General features: G+C 33.6%; 1 protein-coding gene across 3 annotated transcripts in view; it reads left to right on the top strand.

Annotated features, from left to right (window-relative positions):
• PSMD14 (proteasome 26S subunit, non-ATPase 14) overlaps positions 1-20,479 on the top strand; it is a 102,764-nt gene that overhangs the window by 74,042 nt on the left and 8,243 nt on the right. For all 3 annotated transcript variants that reach the window (XM_072811395.1, XM_072811397.1, XM_072811396.1), the window contains exons 8-10: positions 4,850-4,957; positions 11,866-11,940; positions 15,060-15,185. In XM_072811395.1, the coding sequence (XP_072667496.1) occupies positions 4,850-4,957; positions 11,866-11,940; positions 15,060-15,185 (309 nt within the window). The remainder of the gene's footprint in view (positions 1-4,849; positions 4,958-11,865; positions 11,941-15,059; positions 15,186-20,479) is intronic.

Raw genomic sequence — 20,479 nt, 5'->3', positions numbered from 1 at the left:
CGAAAGGGTCACAAACCCCAGCAGTACTTCCCAGGTCACATGCACCCTTAATTTTTAAAGAATCTAGAAACACCCTAAGCAGTTGATAATAGGTCATTTCTAGGTGATAAAGGGTATTTGATACGGAGTACTGCTTTTCTTTCTACACCTACCATTTTTTATAGTCATTTAGAGACTTTGTTTTTAAATATGTAACCACTGGTAACTGAATTACAGCTCTCTTCTTTTTTTGATATTTGATATTGATTTCAAGGTCTTAAAATTTTTCTTTCAAGCTTTGTTAAAAAAATCATTTCAGTTTATTTATAAGCACTTTCTGCAGTCATTGACTTCAATCTAAGTGCAATTAGAAATGCCAGAGGCAGCTACTGTTAAAAAAGATAGACAGAGATAGAGAGGTTATAATTATAGTAACTACTGCCAAAAGTGTTTATGCATTTTTCTTTCAGACACCTTTGTATTAAAGTAATTTGAAACTTGACAATATAGCCTCCTTTGATGTAAAAATTGGGAAACATAGATTGGTGCTTTAGAAATTTGGTCTTTCAGTGACCTAGCAGTTGATATAAAAATATGAATTTGAAAATAAATAGCATATTGGGTAAACTGTACTGTACTCATGAAAGGAGCCAAAAAATTATGGATTAAACTGAATTTGAAAAATAATTACAGTTTTGAGTCCTAAACCAGATTCATTATTAAAATGAAATGATAGGTCCTTGACCCTTGGGTGTGCTTGGAATAAATATGGAACACAGTATTGTTTTTAAAACTATTTTGCTTTTATAAGCTAAGACAGATGTACAAAAAAGATGCAGTTTTTATTTTGTATTGGCAGCTTCCAAATATTTAGTATCTATTTCCAAGAGTTGCAATTAGTAAAGCAACCATGGTACTGAAATCTGCACATCCCACAAGCTAATTATATTTGCAAGGTCAGAGTGAATACATATTTTCAGAAAAATAAAGGGTTATATAAATATGTGTCTTCTACTTGGCTGTTATATCACAGTTTGTTGATCTGGAGTATAATGTGTACAATTCACAAATTTGTCTGATAACAGAAAGTGGTGTGTGATTGTGTTTATTTTACTAACCAGTATATTCACAGCAATCACTTCCAAATATCTCTCCAGTAAAGATGTGTTAATTACAAAACAGACAAGGTCTTCTATTATATTAAAGCTACTAACAAGAAGACAGCAGGAATCACACATGTAAATAGCATCATCAACCCCTATTTTAGTCCTCTGTTTTGATCTGTGAGTTGCGCATAGACCAAAGGTGCTATTAAAGACTGAGTGTATGAAATAGGCAGCATTATATGAACAAAATTTATTCAACAAGAAAACAGACCTTTAACATGAATTTAACAAGCCTGAGAAATTATAAACTATCATATGCTGCAGATTCATGCAGTGATAATAAACAAAAAAGGAAAGTAAGAGGTTTCCCTAAGCTAGCCAAACTGCTAATGGTTTTGTTATAAGCTGTCTACTGTTGCAGTGACCTCTGAAAAGTCTCAAGGCACTTGTACCAGAAAAAATTAAATGGTCAGGCTGGTGGATGGAGATACAGTGTGGATTCAGTGTGGGATATAGGACTTCAGCATGGAAAGGAATTATAAAAGTCTACCATCACATTCCTGAAAATACTCTTTATACTTTTGTTTGGAAGTTTTTGTTATTACGTATTGATGCAGTAGTTTTTGTGCAAAGTTTTTTGGCTAAATTACTATTTGGATTTATAAGCTATAAACTGGACTGGTTTAGTGTATGTATACTTTAAAACAAACTGTTTAGAAAATTTACCTAGCTCCAAAAATGGATTCTTTCCCCTGTCCCCTTCCCTATACCTTAATTAATCTTTGGGGGTTCCTTGTGCCAGTATACTGTATCTAAGATTTCCTTTCTTATCATGGAGTGACCACTTTGCTGTCATTCTGTTGCATCATGCTGTAAATACATAAACATGGAGAAACGCCTTCAGCTTAAACACACCTCCAAGTGCTCACCAGGGCTTTTTCTTGAATCTTACTGTGGCATAATTAACACCTTCTTCACCCATTGCTCATTAGTGCACTGGACATTAATGAGTCTATTTTGATAGGTTGCTCTAAAGAAGGAACCTGCTTATTCTCACAGTGCAAAAGGCAATTATAAAATTGTACAGAAATTGAAATGTAGACTATATTGCCATATTTATATTTTTATTGCGTACTAAATCTAATTTTGGTTTGCAGGTTGTTGAACATGTTAGTTTCCTTAAGACAGTTGCTATAGCAATGGCAGCAAATTCCTTTAATCTTGGTGTAGTTAAAGTATTCTTTTCTATTGGCTATCATATTGCTACTCAGGAATCATCAATCTAAGCATGTCATTCACATAGGCCATCATTTAATACTTAAACAATATATTGCTTTTAAATCTTTTTCTCATTTTTTAATATAATTTATTTTTTTTTAAATTTTAGATTTGTTTCTAACTGATGATAATACCTACTTAGCTGGTATTTTCATTTCCTTTTTATGAGGTTTCACACCTGCTTATAATATTCCAGAGAAATATTATGGAGATTTTTGCATGTAAAATAGCTGCCTGCTGTTTTAGTTTGAAAGTGTTTAATATAAAACAGTATACAGATATTTTGTTGTGGTATATGATGGAATTTTCATAGTTTTATAGGATAGTTTTTTTCCTGCAAATGATTTTATTGAAATCTTAAAATGGAATCAAAATACTCTAAAATCATTTGGGCCAAAATGATGCTTTGCTTTTAAATTTACCCGAGTACTTAAATACTGGAGTACTTAAATGGCAGTGTTTTAATTTTTTTTTTAATTTTAAAATTTTTAAAGATTTTATTTATTTGAGAGAAAGATAGCAAGAGTGTACCAGGGTGGGGGGGAGGGTGGAGGGGGAAGGAAGGGTAGGGAGAAGCAGGCTCCGCATTGAGCCAGGAGCCCAACGTGAGGCCCAATCCCAGGACCCTGGGACTGTGACCTGAGCTGAAGGTAGAAGCTTAACTGACCGAGTCACCCAAGTCCCCTCTAAATGGTGGCAGTTCTTAATCCTGCGCTTACTTATTTAAGTTACACCTATCTTATTCAAATGGTCATTTTTCTCCTTTTGCTTACATCTTAATTTTATTTTATGTGCTTTTGAATAGAAAATTTTACTTCTGTATTTTTTAAACAAGTGTTTGAAATTATTATAATATCTGATTAAAGCATGTCTGATATTAGTACCTATTTTTATTGTTTCATGAAAATAAATGATTAAAAAATCTAAGTACAAGCAAGAAGTATAAATGTAGGCCATATTTATTTTTATATAAATGTGAAAGTTAAGTCTGAATTGCAGTTATTGTATAAAAAGAAAAAGGAGTTTTCACAGACTATTAAATCATGTATGTTCTGGGGATAGTTGGTTTTATTTTGAGGCAAGAGGACTCTGGGGAAATTCAAACTGTTAGAAATAAAAGCAAAACTCAGAGTTGATTTTTTTTTTTTGGCCTGCCAGAGTGGACACTTGTAATGAATGCTTTGGTATAAGTTTGTATCCTTTGTACTGTTTGTTGACCCTTAATGGTAGCCTTTGGAAAGGGTAACTTTTTTCTTTCTTTAGATCTTATTTAGTATACAGCATGTGTACATATACAAACAGATTTTTCAGACTTGATTAGATTTCATTTGGCTTAACTTGAAAATAAATTTGATTTTCTGCTTAATTATACTTACTCAGCTATACGCAAACTACAAAGAAATGGAAAACAGTCTAGTTGATGGTAGGTTTTATAATGTTAATAAATCACGGTTTAAGTACTTTTAAGGCAAATCTAGAAAAATATATTATTCTGCTTTAAGATTTTTTTTATGTGACAGAAGTATTGAATTTATTCTCTAGGCAATTGATTTAAATTCCCAGAAAGAAGCATCTGTCTTAAAGTCCCAGTGCTTGCTTTATATAAAACTTTACAACATTTAAAAGCTTTGACGAGTTTTTTCAAATCCATGATGACGAACAGAAAAAAAGTGTTAGGATAATATATGATTCTTGTTAAATCTCTTAATATATAAGAGCTAATAGATGATACTGTATCATATAAGAATTTGGACTCTTTTTATACAGATATAGTGAATACACATAGAAAAAGAAGGGTACCTATTATTACTTCCTTACTATGAACTTATGTTTGTCTCATTCTATACCATGTTCCTGGCTTTTAAAGCACAGATGACCTTGGTTTTCTTGTATTTGCCTCCTCCTATTCTTGACAGTGGCTTGGATATTTAAGGCCATCAGACAAGGTATAAAGTCTTTTATAGTCACAAGAAGTAAAAGGTATCTGACTAGAAGAGAATACGTGGAGCAAGTGCCTTTCTGGCTGTAATTTTGTTGTCATTTCAAGTACTGTGGTAGTATAATTGATGTGACAGGGCTGGGCTTTACATGTGGTCCCTTAGCTTGTGCTCACTTTCAGTTTTAGTTTCTCTTTGTCATTCATTTTGATTAGGTAAAATTTAGGTGACAAACATATGCACACCAATGGAGGCTGTTTGGTGTGGAAGTTTAGTAATGATGTATTTCAATAATAAAGATGCAAAGTTAATATTTTTCTTTACTGCTTCATGAAAATTGCAATAATTGGTGTCACCTTACATTACAAGATAGAGGGTGGTGTGCTGATGGCACAGTCAGCAGGAGGTTCTTTTTTATTAATATTATAATTAAATGATTTTCTGGAAATAGGCCAGAAACAGATGCAAGTTGATCATGCCTGTCCACTGTTGCTTGGCATCATCACTTGCTTTTTTAAAAAGAATTGACCTGACACCTTATTTTTACAGGTTGTTATTGATGCCTTCAGATTGATCAATGCTAATATGATGGTCTTAGGACATGAACCAAGACAAACAACCTCAAATCTGGGTCATTTAAACAAGCCATCTATCCAGGTAATGCCTGTTTTTTTTTTTTTTTTTTTTTTGTATTTGATAATGTGTTAAAACTCTGTTTTACATTTTAAAGCCTATTATAAATGGCCATTTTAATATCTAATACTTAGCATTTTAATTTGTTTGCAATTAATTTTTCTTGTGCTTGAGAAGATTATGGAAACACTTCCATAAGTTAGATTTGCTCACTTATGAGTCTGTTTTTAGTGGCCTCTTTAAACTTACCTAACATAGTTTGAGTATACCCTTTAAGGGAGCATATGAGAGCCTTTTATCTTGAGAATACCTTATGGCTTTGCATGGTTAACATTGTAGTAAAGGACTAATACAAGTTTTGGGTAGAGTGCATTAGGGGATATCATTATTGATTGGTTAGATATTTCTCATGGCATTAAAAATGGGAAAATTGGTATACTTTAAGAGACAAACAATTCGTAAATGGCACTTAAAATTTTCTGCCTTTTTAAAATTTAATCTCTACATTTAAAATGCATCCAATATATATCTATATTATTACTTTTTATTTATATCTTTTTCTTTCCAATAACATCAACCACCATTATTACAGTTATGCAGTCATTTAATATCCTCCCGAGCGATTAATGTTTTTTTTGTATCATTTACATGTCTCATTGTTTTTACACAAATCTTTATTGTCTGCAAAGATTATTTTAAATGTTTTTTAATGTACCACAACCTGTGTCTATATAGTTAATTGCTTCTCTGAAGATTAATTAAATGGACAGAAATACCATGTTTGGTTAAATAGAACACATAGGACAAAGACATTATAGTAGCTATTGCTTCTTGCCTTCTGAAGCCTGGCTCTGTCATATGATTGTCTTTGGGGAGTTGTGGCTTTGACAGTTAAACATGGTTAAGCGTGGGTTACACTCTGATAACTTTACACCTTTAGATGCTTACTTTTACAGCAGTCATTCATCTGAAATCTTTGTCAAAGTGAAACATTTTGTTTCTAAGGATGAGGTGTGCTGCTTTTAAATAAAATTGTTTTACAAGTCAGGAAAAACTACAAAGTTTAATGAGTATGAAATAAGCTACCAGTGTTTTTGATTGGGTACAGACAAGCCCATGCTTGTATGTTCCAGGAGAATATATTATTGGACCTGTTTAGCCTGTGATAATGACCTTTCTTATAAACCCCCATAGTATCATACTGCTTCATTATTTTTTTGCCAAAGGTTAAGTAGCATCTCACAATCCAAGGTCATTGTGATTACTACATGGTATATTTCTGCCAGAAGTTTTTTGCTAATTGCAACTCAACAGCCACCTGTTGCTGATTTCATCTTTTAAGTGTAAACCCTGCTTTTTAACTTTATAAATTGAGCAAAATCAATATTAAAATTTGTTATTTTTTCTCTAACAGTCCAGTTTTATTTTTTAGTCCTACCTTATGAGTCTGTAACTTAAGGTGGACCTTATAGAGCAAATTCCAAACCCAAGTTAAGAGGACCTAATAGCTACATCATTGTTTTTCTTTCATTTTAGTTTTTTTTTTTTTTTTGCCTTCTAATTAAAATTTGTAAATATGTTTATTTCACAGTTTATGTGGTGCCCATCAGAATGACCTCTATCTGGGTGCTTTATAGTTTTAAGACAATTTCAATACTAAAATACTCAAATAGGACCAAGCCAACAAGTAATAGAACAAAGCCACACTTTAAAACTATTTCTTAGTTTTTTTAAGGCAAGCTAGAAAGAAAACAACCCAGAAGAACCTGAAGTTAATATTCATAATAGAATTTTAATATATGTTAGCAGAATCTTGGACTCAGGGATCAGAAGCCTTTCTGAAAGGGTTTTATTTTGAAGGTTTGTGTTAAGAGAGGCCTTGTACCTAAACCAGCTTTTTAATAGTAGAGATAGAAATCTGACAGCAACCATCAGCACTTATGCTGGTGATCACTATTGATTTTCTAACACTGATTTTTTACTATTATAGTAGTGGGGGAATTATTATATTGTAGACTACTGTTTAATAATTTGAGGAAAGTTTAAAACGTGTTAAGAAAAAGATTATAAAATAGGATATACAAGTTCTTCTCTTTGCAAATACATGTTTTATAATCTGTGCCTATCTATCTATACCAAGATGTTAGTATTGATTACCTTTGGTGGTGGGATTATGGAATTTTTTTACTTATTTTTCCTTTTCCATATTTCTTAAACTTTCTACAGTGAAACATATATTACAGAAAATTTTATTTTTAAAGCACTAAAACAGTGTTGGAAATATCTACCACAAAACAAAACTAATAGTGTTTACATTAATATTCAGGTTCTAAGTAAGAGAAGCCATTAATAACCCTGAAAGGGAGGCAAAAGTATAATGCTTACATTCTAGACTTTTGTTTTAATATATGAGACTTAGTATTATTTTGTACTTAGAACATTTGACCAGTATCAAATGTATAGGATTGGTGATTAACAAACATTTATTTTAGTAACTAAACATTTTAAACCATTTCACTTAAAAACTGTTCAAAGTATTCCAGATCCTTATGAGCCATAGTATAAGTAAAGATTGGGTTGTCAACTGCTTAGAAATTTAGTAACTATTGATGCACAGGTGCATTGTGCAAGGACTGTGAGCCTCTGAGTATAGCCCTGGGTACAACTGCATTGTCTAACAGAGTTAAGCTATTTGAAAAATACCGTTTTCAGTGCTTAATGAACAGTTATAAAACAGTTGCCCTGGAAGAAACCATTGTGGTCATTATGTAGATGAGAGAACAGAGAACCCAGAAAGTTCGTAGGCTTTGTAGTGAGTTAATGTAGGAACTGGTATTTATAATCTAGGCTCCTGGCTCTTTATACTATACTTGGGAACTTAATTAATTAAATAATTAATTTAAGCATAGATAATATATTAGTTCAAAATTCAACAGGTACAAAAAGTATTTAAGTGGAAACTCTCTTCTTTTGCCTTCTGCCCAGTTCTCCACTGTAGAGGGAACAACAAAACACATTTTGTTTCTTTTCCGAGTTATTATACTTATATGAAGAAAGCTCCATTTAAAAATATGATCTAAGGGATATTATTTAGCTCCACATTTTCACCTTATTATCAGTGTGAAATAATATAAGACAAACAGACTTATCCTTGGATCTAAATAAACATGCTTTGCTTTTTTAAAAGCATGGAACTTTTTTTTTTTTTTTTTTTTTTTTTTAACCTATCAAGAACCTCTAAAAAGGTTATTATTGGGCAGCCCCGGTGTGCAGCGGTTTAGCGCCGCCTGCAGCCTGGTGTGTGATCCTGGAGACCCGGGATCAAGTCCCATGCCAGGCTTCCTGTATGGAGCCTGCTTCTCCCTCTGCCTGTGTCTCTGCCCCTCTCTCTCTGTCTCTATGAATAAAATAAAATCTTAAAAAAAAGTTTATTATTATTAAACAGTTCATAAGCCGTGTATTTTATAATATGCCTGCTTTTCCATAGGAGTGAGTATATGGAGATGCAATTTTAACTTCTTCTCAATAGTCTGGGCAGTATCAATGAAATATGATGAGGGTAGGTTTTAGTTGCTTGTAGTTATTTGACACAGTCATTATATAAGAAGCCATTTAAGTAAAAGATCTTATTTTAAGATCTGTTGTTAGCAATCCCTTTACATAAAATATGGTTTTATACAGTTCATTCCAACCTGATAGCTGACTGCCTCTTATTAACTATTTACATTTTTATTCCGTTTCTACCACCTTTGCTCATCACTACTGTTTGTTTTTTAAGATTTTAAAAAAATTTATTCATGAGAGACACAGAGAGAGGCAGAGGCATAGGCAGAGGGAGAAGCAGGCTCCCTACAGGGAGCCCGATGTGGGACTTGATCCTGGGACTCTGGGATTACTCCGAGCCGAAGGCAGATGCTCAACCGCTGATCCACCTAGACATCCCACATCACTATTGTTATAAGTTTTTTACTTTTCCTTCTCACTGTGATTTATGCTATAATGGTTTAGCCAATCTGAACATTCATTGGGATTAAGTATCTGGTCTCTCAAAGATATATCTAGATCACATGAATGAGTAAATACAGTAGGATAAGTCATTCAAATAGTGATTGATTTTGAAGTTGATTTCACTGTAATGATTATTTGTAGACTTAAGTGTTTTGGATTTGTCATACTAACAAAATGACGAATTTCTACAGATTGATTAAAACAGCATAGAAATAACCAAGAAGTTAATCAGCAGGATCTTAAAACTCCCCTTTGTCTGTGGTCCTCCAAACCATCCTTTATCTAAAATAGGCCCTTAGACTGAAAATGAGTACCAATCTAGGCAGAACTTCCTTCTTCAATGATTGGCAGGGTTTGAGCAAAGAAAACAAGGGTCAGGATATACAAGAAGTAAATAAATAAGCCTCACCGCTTTTAGTGAATTTAAAACATACTGTCCTAGAAACAGGGCTATAGAAGGTGACTGGTTTCCCAGGTCAGCCACTGAAAGCTTATTTAGCCCACGGTATATAATATTATAGAAAAGAATCAACTGTTGCAAATTTTAAATAGCCAATTAGTGTGAATGAGTTGCGAACAAATCCTGTTTTAATGAAGAATTGCCTGAATTTTCCTAAGTCCATCATATGTTTGTTAAGTGTAAATTAAAAAGTTAAGTAATGATATTTTAAGAAATTTCCTAGCTATATAACTTTCTCCTTGATCTGCCTGACATGCTATGGCATTTGCTAGTATATTCTGCTTAATTTGCAGTTTGACTCCTCCAAAAGGTTAGTTCTCTCTCTTGATAAAACTAATCTTCTGTTTGGCATATGCTGCCTCAACTTGTCAACTAAATTGGTTAATTTGAGAGAATTTGTTATTCACCAAGGCTGTGTTTTTTGGGCTCATGTAGAGGGAGGCCTGTACTTGGCCAATTTACTTGTGATTTGGAATGTACTGGGGGTACACAGCAGGTGAGTAAGTGAAATTGGAAGACTGCTTGAGGATATCGTTTTATTTAAACTTACATATTTTTAAAATAATTACACCTGCTGATCTTTCATGCTGCCCATGTTAGTCTTAACTGCTATTATCTAAATGATGTCATTAAAAATCAAGTATAGGTAATTGCCTTCAAATACCAAACTGTATCTATTTGAGCAGTATAGTTAATCTCCAGAATGTGGACTCTGGGCCCATTGGCTTATTTCTGTATTTATTAGCCATAGATAGCCCTTACTAGCTTTATGGCTGCTATGGAGAATTATGCAGTTAGGGCATTGCACAAAGGTGCTTCGATGAGGGGGCAGTTAGTAACTGAAATCTAGTGCAAGTTTCACTCTCCAGTCAGGCTTTATCCACTGGGAGGACTAGGTATCTTCTCTAATTCTTCCACCCAGGGGATACACTTCCTAATTTACGTAAATACGAGTACATATTAAGGAAAACCTGGATTAATTCTACTTGATCTGCACAGCATTTCTGAGCACTGAAATTTGATTCACTACTCCTGATGATTATTGAGATGGATAAGGGTTTAATAGATATACTTAGTACTTTAATTTTGTACATCAACCATTTTATTATAGCAGATGTTAGGATAGGAATGGATTGTTACAGATACATATCTAAAATGTTACAAGTACTTGGTGGAGTGATTTTTTGCTAGCAGAGTTTTAAAATAAGACTGCCTATGTTTTGTTTTTATCCTGATCCTTTAAAGTATAAAGACTTAATCCAAGAATTTCTGAGATACACTGTAGCATACTACGGTAGAAAAAACATGGGCTTTGGAGTCAGAAATACTTGGGTTCAAATCCCACCTTTGCCTTGCTATATAAAACTGGGACAAATTAAGATTTCAGTCATATTTTCTTCATCTATCAAAATACAAATGGAATCAGCCTACCTTACTGAGTTGTTAGGAAGATTAGAAGACCTAATAGGTAAAGCAGATACTGGATACTCACTAAATGTTTCCTCCTTCTAGGCCTACTTCTTTTACCTCAACACCTTAACGCCTTTCGCTATAAAAGTCCAATAAATAGAGAGTGGAGTGGTAGTTTTGGTTAGCTTTATCTTCATATTTGAGCTAACCGTAAAGCCCTTATTGTTTTTATACTTGTTGAAAGTAAGTCCAAGGTGTATTTCCGTACTATCATGTCTTTCTGGGTTGATAGGGTCCCCCAGAGTACCATTCTGAACCACATTTGTACATCTGTTGCCAGAGTTCAATATTTGAGCAGCTGTGAATGGATTTCATCACAGGCAGGGTTATTGTTTCTTAATAAAGCCATGTCATTAGCTTAAATTTTTATTATGATCTGCCTGTTTGTCTTAGAAGTCAAGTGCAGTGGAAAAAATTCTGGTTAGTGAGATTGCCTGTCACTGGATAAGATCATGAAGTAAATATAAATAGACCCAATAAAGAACCAACTTCACTTTGTTAATTTGGAGACATATGTGGGACACAATTATTTGAATCTATTCGAATTGAATTAAGAAAAAAGGGAGATCCTACATTAAGTCATGGGTGAAAAAATAAGTGTATTATTATGATTTTCTTTTGAAGTAACAAAGTGCCCCCCCCGATATTGTAAAATCAGACTTTTAAATTATTATTATTTATAAATTATGAATAATTAATTTATAATTTAGATTATGATGGGGTCAGACCCTATCTCTGACTCTGAGCAAGACTACTGAAACTGTTGAATTTGTGCTGCTGTGCATGATATTTTGAAGAATATATGACCCATACCTCTAAACCTCACTTCTAAACTTGTAGTGAAGAAAAAAAATAAATATTTTCATTTAATCTTTATAGGTTAAAGCCTTTTTTTAGAAGATAAGTTTGGTCAATGGTTTCAAACTTATTTTTTACATGCAAAAATGTTAATTTGTCCTTTATCTAATCATTTATCTAATCTTTAATCATTTAGGCATTAATTCATGGACTAAACAGACACTATTACTCCATTACTATTAACTATCGGAAAAATGAACTGGAACAGAAGGTAAGTTGAAATTTTTATATTAGAGAGAGGGGGGAAATCCTTTTTCAGACCATTTAAACTATTACCTAGTATATTTGAGTTTGAATTGTTGATTTCTTTCATTGATGTGTTCAAATATTTTTTCATTCCTAATGAATTATGGGAACATAAAATAAAGGAATATTTTATTGGACATATAAGATATTTTACCTTATTGGTAGGTGCTAGAATAAGAGAATAAGTAGGAAACAAACATTTCTGTTTGATTTTATGATTAATTACAAAAATCTTCTCCTCATTCTGTGTTTTTCTGATTATCTTTTTCCAATAAAATGCCTTTTTGGAACTTTCCAAATTTGAAAGGAATAAATGAGATTGTAATTGCGTAGTACTTAAAAAGTACCTTTTTTACATAGGGTAAACTAAAGGTGAATCAAAAGGGAAATTTTAATCAAAAGGTGTTTTAGATATTTAAAGCTAGATTCTTATCGCTTTTTATACTAGGCAGTTTTTAAATTTGGTTACCTTAAAAACTACCTAGTACCTTGGTGGGTTAGCATTCTTTTGTTTCTACTATTTTAGAATTATTTCAACTAATGCCAAATATTTTAAGTCTGCCTCTTGCTTTTTGAAATTACAATCTGAACTGCTTTTTTTTCTTTACTATTACAATTAGTCATCTTCCAAATTAGCTTTTTGTATTTCTCTCTGATAAAGACTTAAAATAATTTTTAAGAACATCGAGTACTATTGCTAGCCAGTAAGTTTTGGTTCCTATGTGATTCTCAAGTCCAAACAGGGTAAGTAATCAGTAGTAAATAAGACCTTTCTTAACTGATCGAAACTGTTCCTCATAAAGATGCCTTAGAAGGGGATTCTAATACATGAGATGCCTGGGAAGTAGAATAAGTTGAGCTGTCCATATTGCCTCGTCTTTCAACCAGATGGCCTCCATTTTTAATGTCATTTATATATTGTGGGGAAGAATGTACTGTATAAGATTTTCATTGAAAGAAGAATTCTGTTTTGTTTTTTTAAGTTTTATAAACCATGTTTTAAAAGGTCAGAGCCACCAGTAAACTCACCTTGAGCATGATGAGGAGTGAGGGTCTACAGGAGCCCGCCCGTTTTTTCCTTGGCCCAAGGGGGGACACAGCCATAAAGCTTTCTTCCAGCTGCTTGCCTATGTCCCAAAGATTGTATCTACTGTGATAGATTTAGTTGATAGATTGAAATATATTTTTAACACTTATTTTTAATTTTTATAGAATAGGTACAGACCGTGAAAAGGATCACCAGTCAGATACAAACTGAAAAGTTTATTCACGTACATAAATACTTTATCAGTCTAATATCTGTTTGGAAATATCTGGCTGGTTAAATCAACCTTTCCCCCTTTTTGATGCCCCTAAAATTTAGCTACTATTCTTGGCATAAAACATACACACATAAATACCTATATAAGTTAATTAATGATATGATTATGCTCCTAGTAGCTCAGTTGAGGAGCTTTTTTTTTTTTTTTGAGGAGCTTTTATAGTACCAGAAGCCCTGCCTTTACTCTTATGCCACCAAGCTATATACTTACCTTCAGACTTACTCAAGGGTAACAATGGAATCCTTCTTTATTCATGATAGGAATATCCACATGCTCTGTGAGAACTTTGCTTTTGAAGTGGTAGGAAAATTCAGTTCTTAATTATAGGTACCTTTATAACATATATAGTTGCAGCTGCACCAAAATTTCCCAAAGATATATTTTCTAGAATACTTCTCAGTGGAGAAGATGAAAAGCAAAGAAATTGGAGTTACTTGTGCAGGCTTTTTTCAGTTTTTGGTAAACTACTCTTGTCCCTCTGAGCCCCTGAATGGGAATGTAGGAATTTGGAGCTTTGTGTCTTGCGGTCTCAGGTAATTTTTGACATGCAGCATATTCTCTAGCATACAAAAAAAAAAAAAAAAAAAACTTTGTATGACATATAACTGCAAAACTCTAAGCAAGTGGAGCAGTTTTTCTTAACTAAACTCGACACTTCTAGCTGTATCTTCAGATCATGAGTTGTGGATCTCACAAAATATACTGGTTCTAACAGTAAAAGCAACAGCTATTTTTTGTTTACAAAATATTTTTCAGTCTTTTAAAGAAATTCAATTTCAACTAGAGAACATTTATAGAGTTATAAGTCTAAGAAAAACTCTCTTAAGACTCTAAACTTGAAAACCTAGGAACTTCAAGAAAAATATACTCAGGATGAGTCCAATTTGAGAAACAGTGAACTAAGGTGTTTAATTCTGTGATCTGATTCCAGTTTGCTGATTTGATTACAGACTGGACAAAGTTGTGATTTCTTAACCAGTTTCATGACTTTTCATTCTGACAGTAATGAAGTTTTCATTTTAAAAATTACAGATTGAATACTAGAAAAGAAACTTAGAGAGTATTTAGTATGAGCCCTTACTTCCTAGATATGTAAATTGAGGCTCAGAAAGATTTAAATGAAGTTATTCAGTAAATGAGGCATTTACCTCCTTACCATGGACTTCGAAAGCTGGGCTATGGGAGTATTAGAGACCTTGTATGTAACATAGTAGCTTCACATACTCATTCATTCATTTGTGCATTCAACAAATGTTTATTGAATGTCTGTTATGATATATAAGGTATTATTGAATCTACATCTTGGTGATCTTAAAATCAACAGGGCAAAGCTACTCTTTTTTTTTTTTCAAAGTGAGAGAAATGCAATAATAAATTTCAAGTGTTGATAGTATTTTAAAAATAATAAGGCAGGTTAAGGGAAGACAGATGTTTAAGATAGTATGAGGTGACTTTTTTATACAGGATAGTGGGGAAAGGCATCTATCTCTAAGGAAATGAGAAACATAAACCATGCAAAGATAAGGAAAATAGCCTTTGAGGCAGAAGGACAGCAAATACATGGTGTTAGAATACTCCTTAGGTTTTATTAATATAAATTTAGGTGAATCCTTATTCAAGTTTAAGTTAATAAAATTCAATTTTAAGCTCATTAATTCTGAAGGTTTTTTGGTGAAATTGTTTCTTAAGACAAATGAAGGAAGTATCCTCCATACAGGAAAATAATTACTTTTTCTTTCTTTCTTTTTTTTTTTTTTTTTAGATGTTGCTAAATTTGCATAAGAAGAGTTGGATGGAAGGTTTGACACTTCAAGACTACAGTGAACACTGTAAACATAATGAATCAGTGGTAAAAGAGATGTTGGAATTAGCCAAGAATTACAATAAGGTGAAAGTTACTTCCAATATTTTTTACTTATAATCTTTGGAATACGTATGATTAGATGCCAAACATGGCATAAATATATATATATAGTTAAAAATAGAGTGGCCTGTTTTATAGATCAGATTAAATATTTTGGACTTTGCAGGTCATCCAGTCTGTTGGCAGCTATTCAACTCTGCTGTCATAGTATAAAAGTAGACTTAGACAATAAATAATGGAGTGAGTGAGCCCGTGTTTCAGCAAAACTTTATTTAATAAAACAAGTAGCTGGCTAGATTTGGCCCATGGGCTGTAGTTTGCCAATCCTATTATAGACTATATAAAATAGTTTTACATTTGAAATCTCTTCATTATCAGAGGGCTTTTTCTTGGAAGGGAAAGAGAAACAAGAAGATATAGGATAATAACAATAGCATTTAATACTTCTGTATGTAGTTTAGTTTATGAACTTTTCTTTTTTTCATTTAATAAGTGTCTATTGAAAACCTGCTATGTGCCAGGCACTGGGGATATGGTAAGAAGCAAGAGTTGTCTTCACAGAACTTATTTTCTGGTAGGGAAAACAGAATAAACAAAAAAACACAGTATAAAAATATATTGTGATTGATGCTATAATAAATAAATAAGATGATGTAATGAAGAATAACTAGGGGAGATCAATCACTTTATATGAGGATGTTTAAAAAGTTACATTTTGTAGAATCTCCTGAAAATATTTATTGTGGGCTAAAATACATGTGGCCATAATATTTTCGTTCATAACTCTATTCTTTTACAATTCTGAAATTGAAAAAAAAATACTTGAGCTACGACTTAAAATGTATCTTCTGTGTTGTAGTAGTTTCCAAGGGCTGTCATAACAAACTACCATAAACTGGGTGGGTTTTTTTGTTTGTTTTGTTTTGTTTTTAAATTTTTTTTTTTAATTTATTTATGATAGGCACACAGTGAGAGAGAGGGATTGGCAGAGACACAGGCAGAGGGAGAAGCAGGCTCCATGCACCGGAAGCCTGACGTGGGATTTGATCCTGGGTCTCCAGGATCGCGCCCTGGGCCAAAGGCAGGCGCTAAACCGCTGCGCCACCCAGGGATCCCTGTTTTGTTTTGTTTTTAAAGATTTTATTTATTTATTCATGAGAGACACACACACACAGAGAGAGGCAGAGACACAGGCAGAGGGAGAAGCAGGCTCGATGCAGGGAGCCCTACATGGGACTCAGTCCCTGGTTTTTAGGATCACACCCCAGGCCAAAGGTGTTGCTAAACCACTGAGCCACCCAGGCTGCCCTAAACTGGGTGTTTTAAAACAAATATATTCCATCATGATTATTGAGGCTATAAGTCCAAAATCAAGGTAGTAGCAGGGCTGTGCTCCCTCTGAAGCTAGTCCCAGGCTTTCTTCAGTTTGTGACAGCTTAACTCCAATGTCTAACTAAGGTTAGGATTTCAACATATTGTGTGTGTGTGTGGGGGGGGGGGGGGGGGGCGCGACACCATGATTCAACCCATAACATATATTTTCCAGCTTTCTTGACCAAAAACCCACATGAAGAATAGATTTTACATTTTGACCCAGTACATGCAAATGTATATGTGTGTATATAGCAACAAAAGTTTTATAAAATAATATTTACCCTTATTACATATGATACTGTTTTTTCCCATTTAACTCAATTTTATGGTTTCAATTATATATGCATATTATATACACATACATAGAGCTTACAACCCATTAATGTATTGATAGCCTGTAGTTTATAAAACATACAGATTATACACTGTTTTTTTTTCCTTTTTTTTTTACAAATGTTTATTGGATATCTCCTATACAAGTTGCAGTGGGAAACAGGGATCTTTCCTTCATTTATAGGAAAGCAGAGTCAGTAAAAAATAGTTCACAAATGAACCAGAATTGGTGTGTTCCTTGACATACACAATTTGTCCACAGACCAGCTGTGTCAGTATCACCTGGGATCTTGTTATAAATGCAGGTGCTCATATCTACTGGATTAGAATCTACATTTTATCAAGATTTCCAGGAGATTTGTATACAAGTTAGAAGTTAGCAAACACTGCCCTAGAAAAGTCCAATCATACTGAAGTCCTGTAGAAATTCAAAGGCAGGGATCCCTGGGTGGTGCAGCGGTTTGGCGCCTGCCTTTGGCCCAGGGCGCGATCCTGGAGACCCGGGATCAAATCCCACATCGGGCTCCCAGTGCATGGAGCCTGCTTCTCCCTCTGCCTGTGTCTCTGCCTCTCTCTCTCTCTCTCTCTCTCTCTCTCTCTCTCTGTGTGTGACTATCATAAATAAAAAAAAAAAAAAAAGAAAGAAAGAAATTCAAAGGCACTTGCTTTTAGTCGTGGGAGTCCTAGGATGCTGTCTTAGAGATAACAGCAATTTACTTTTTAAAGATTATTTATTTATTTATTCATGAGAGACAGAGAGAGTCAGAGACATAGGCAGAGGGAGAAGCAGGCTCCATGCAGGGAGCCCGATGTGGAACTTGATCCCGGGTCTCCAGGATCAGGCTCTGGGCTGAAGGTGACACTAAACCCCTGAGCCACCCGGGCTGCCCGAGATAACAGCATTTGAAGTAGGCCTTAAAGCTTGAATAAGATTGGACATACAGAGAAATGTTACCGTAGGCAAAATAAATGTTACGAGCAAAAAGAGGAGACAGAAAAGGCAAAGATACCTTTAGGAAACTGTGTTTGTCTTAAATATATAATCTATGAGGGTAAATAGGGGAGAATAGTTTTTTAAAGTTACTGAAATCAAATAACAGGGCCTGGACTATCAGGATAGAGTTATTTTGGACCAGGAGCATGATACACCCATAACCCGGCTCTAGAATGTAATTTGACAACAGTATAGGAGTACGCTGTAGGAGGAGATTTGAACTGGAGGTTTTTTGTTTTTTTTTTTTAAGATTTTATTTATTTATTCATGAGAGACACACACAGAGAGGGGCAGAGACACAGGCAGAGGGAGAAGCAGGCTCCATGCAGGGAGCCCGACGTGGGACCCGATCCCAATTGCGGGACTCCAGGATCACGCTCCGGGCCGAAGGTGGCGCCAAACCGCTGAGCCACCAGGGTTGCCCCACGAAATGGAGGTTCTGTTTAGAAGCTTATTGTTACCTAAGCAAAGGGTATTAGGTACCTGTTTTACTGCAGTGGCATTGGGAACAGAGGCATCAGTAACCAAATAAAACATGGCACCCGTTGGATGGATGAAGTAAAAGGAGGAGGAGGATCAAGGATGAATTCAGGGTTCCCTGCCAAGGTGACTATAAGTATGTTAGTACTGTTAAATTTTTCCAATTTTTAGAAGTTGAAGGATTGAGAAAGGAGATAGAATTCTATTTTAAATAAGCAGTGGAAATATAGGGCTAAAAATTATGGTAGAGGCTAGAGCTTAAGATTTTGGAGACAGTTAAAATTGATTTTGGTTGTCACACCAAAAAGTAATATTTCTCTTTTTACATTAAACACATCTTACCAAAATAAATATTAGCCAAGAGACAGTGTATAAAATTTGCCACGTGTAGCAGGAAGTCTCTGGAGAGAGCTTAGATTTGAAAAAATGTTGATGGGCCCATACAAACAAATTCCAACAGAATTGGGTCTGGCTTTGAAGAGCATGCCCTGATTTATATGTAGTGTTCCAGCTGGAAATCTCGGTTGATTCTAGATTATAGGGGAAAAAATTCCTTTAATGTTTCTAGTATATGTTTTCATATTGTGATATTAAAGAGAGAGACGTAGTTTATCATACTTAGAACAGTTATTAACCTTTTATACATTAGTGACTTAAGTAATATTATTCAGCAGACTGTAGGAATGGCTTTCATTTCTCTGTAACATTGCAAGTTTAAGTAAATTCATATTGGTACCACTGCCAGGAAATAACCTATTTATGGTTACTGCTGCCCATCCACAGAAGTTTTTCCTATTTTACAGTTTTAAAAAATCTCTGTAGTACTCAAAAACTTGTAAGGTTTGGTTATAAAATGAAAACAATGTGTAAGCTGTGATATGAAGGAGTCCAAATTTGAGAATGTAATTCCCTCTGTGATTGAAAGAGAATGTGGTGGAGTTTTTAGTAACACTTAAAATATAAAAAGAAAGGCCCATGCTACCAATTCTTCGTAGTATTCTTTTTAATTGGTTGGTGTTTTAAACTAAGGTAATTACCGTTAGGTGCCAGTTAGCTCCTAAAGTGAAAGAAGATTAGAAAATAATTAAATTCCTTTGTCCCAACTTTTCTATTTCAAGTCTGAATTCCACACAGAGATTCTGCTTCATTACTAGTCATGATTTCCCTAATTACTGAACTACAACACCCACACTCTGTTATTCCAGATCTCCTAATTTATTCATGCTAAGATTGCATCAAATTTTAAATTATTGATAATATTTGATTGCATATTTGTAAGTGAATGTGGAAGTGAAAAATGAATTGTAGAAGAGTATTTTAAGAATAACATAGAGACATAAAAATTTGCCTTGTTTTCAAACATGTAGTCCTGTAAATTCTGAGATGTGACAGTTTGCCTTTCAGATAGAAATAGTGCCTGCTCTGTAACCTGAAAGAAAATTCAGGTACATTTATATATATATATATATATATATATATATATATATATATATATATATACTTTTTTACATATAAAACATAATTATATGATTGCATTTGGTTTACTAGAGTAGCTATTTTAAGTAGGAAAATGTTTTATGCTAGTGCAATAAGATAAGAAAAACAAAATAAAATGTAAATATTGGGGAAACCAGGGCAGATTATCATTATTTAACTATGATAGGATATGTTTGCAATCAAACAGAAACCTAAGAGACTAAACTAGAAAACTGTTAGAATTGTTACAATAGAGAATTATGTAGGTCGTAACCAAGCAGTTACATAGGCTGAAACCAGTTGAAAAATATAATAGGCAAATCATGTCACAGCATCCAAAATTGCAAAATACTTAGAAATAATTACCATAAGAAATGTATAAATGTGTATGACTTATTTGAATAATACTAAAAACAATTGTGAATAGATTCCTTTGTTTCCAAATAGGGAGATTCAATATTGTAAAGCTAATGTCAGGTTTTCGAAAGATTACTTTAATGCTAGTAACAATATCAGTGAGGTTTTAAAGTTTTGATAACTTGACAGTAAAGTTTATCTGCAATAAAAATAATAACATTTATTGAATGCTTGTTAGGAGTCAGACTGGGAGAAAATATTTGTACTGGTAACAGAGAAAGGGCTAGTATCCAAAAACTGTGTA

The sequence above is a fragment of the Canis lupus genome, chromosome 34 (assembly GCF_048164855.1).
Source record: "Canis lupus baileyi chromosome 34, mCanLup2.hap1, whole genome shotgun sequence".
Classification (NCBI taxonomy): Eukaryota; Metazoa; Chordata; class Mammalia; order Carnivora; family Canidae; genus Canis; species Canis lupus.
Note: the sequence above shows the minus strand (reverse complement) of the source record. Positions and strands in the feature narration are given on the sequence as shown.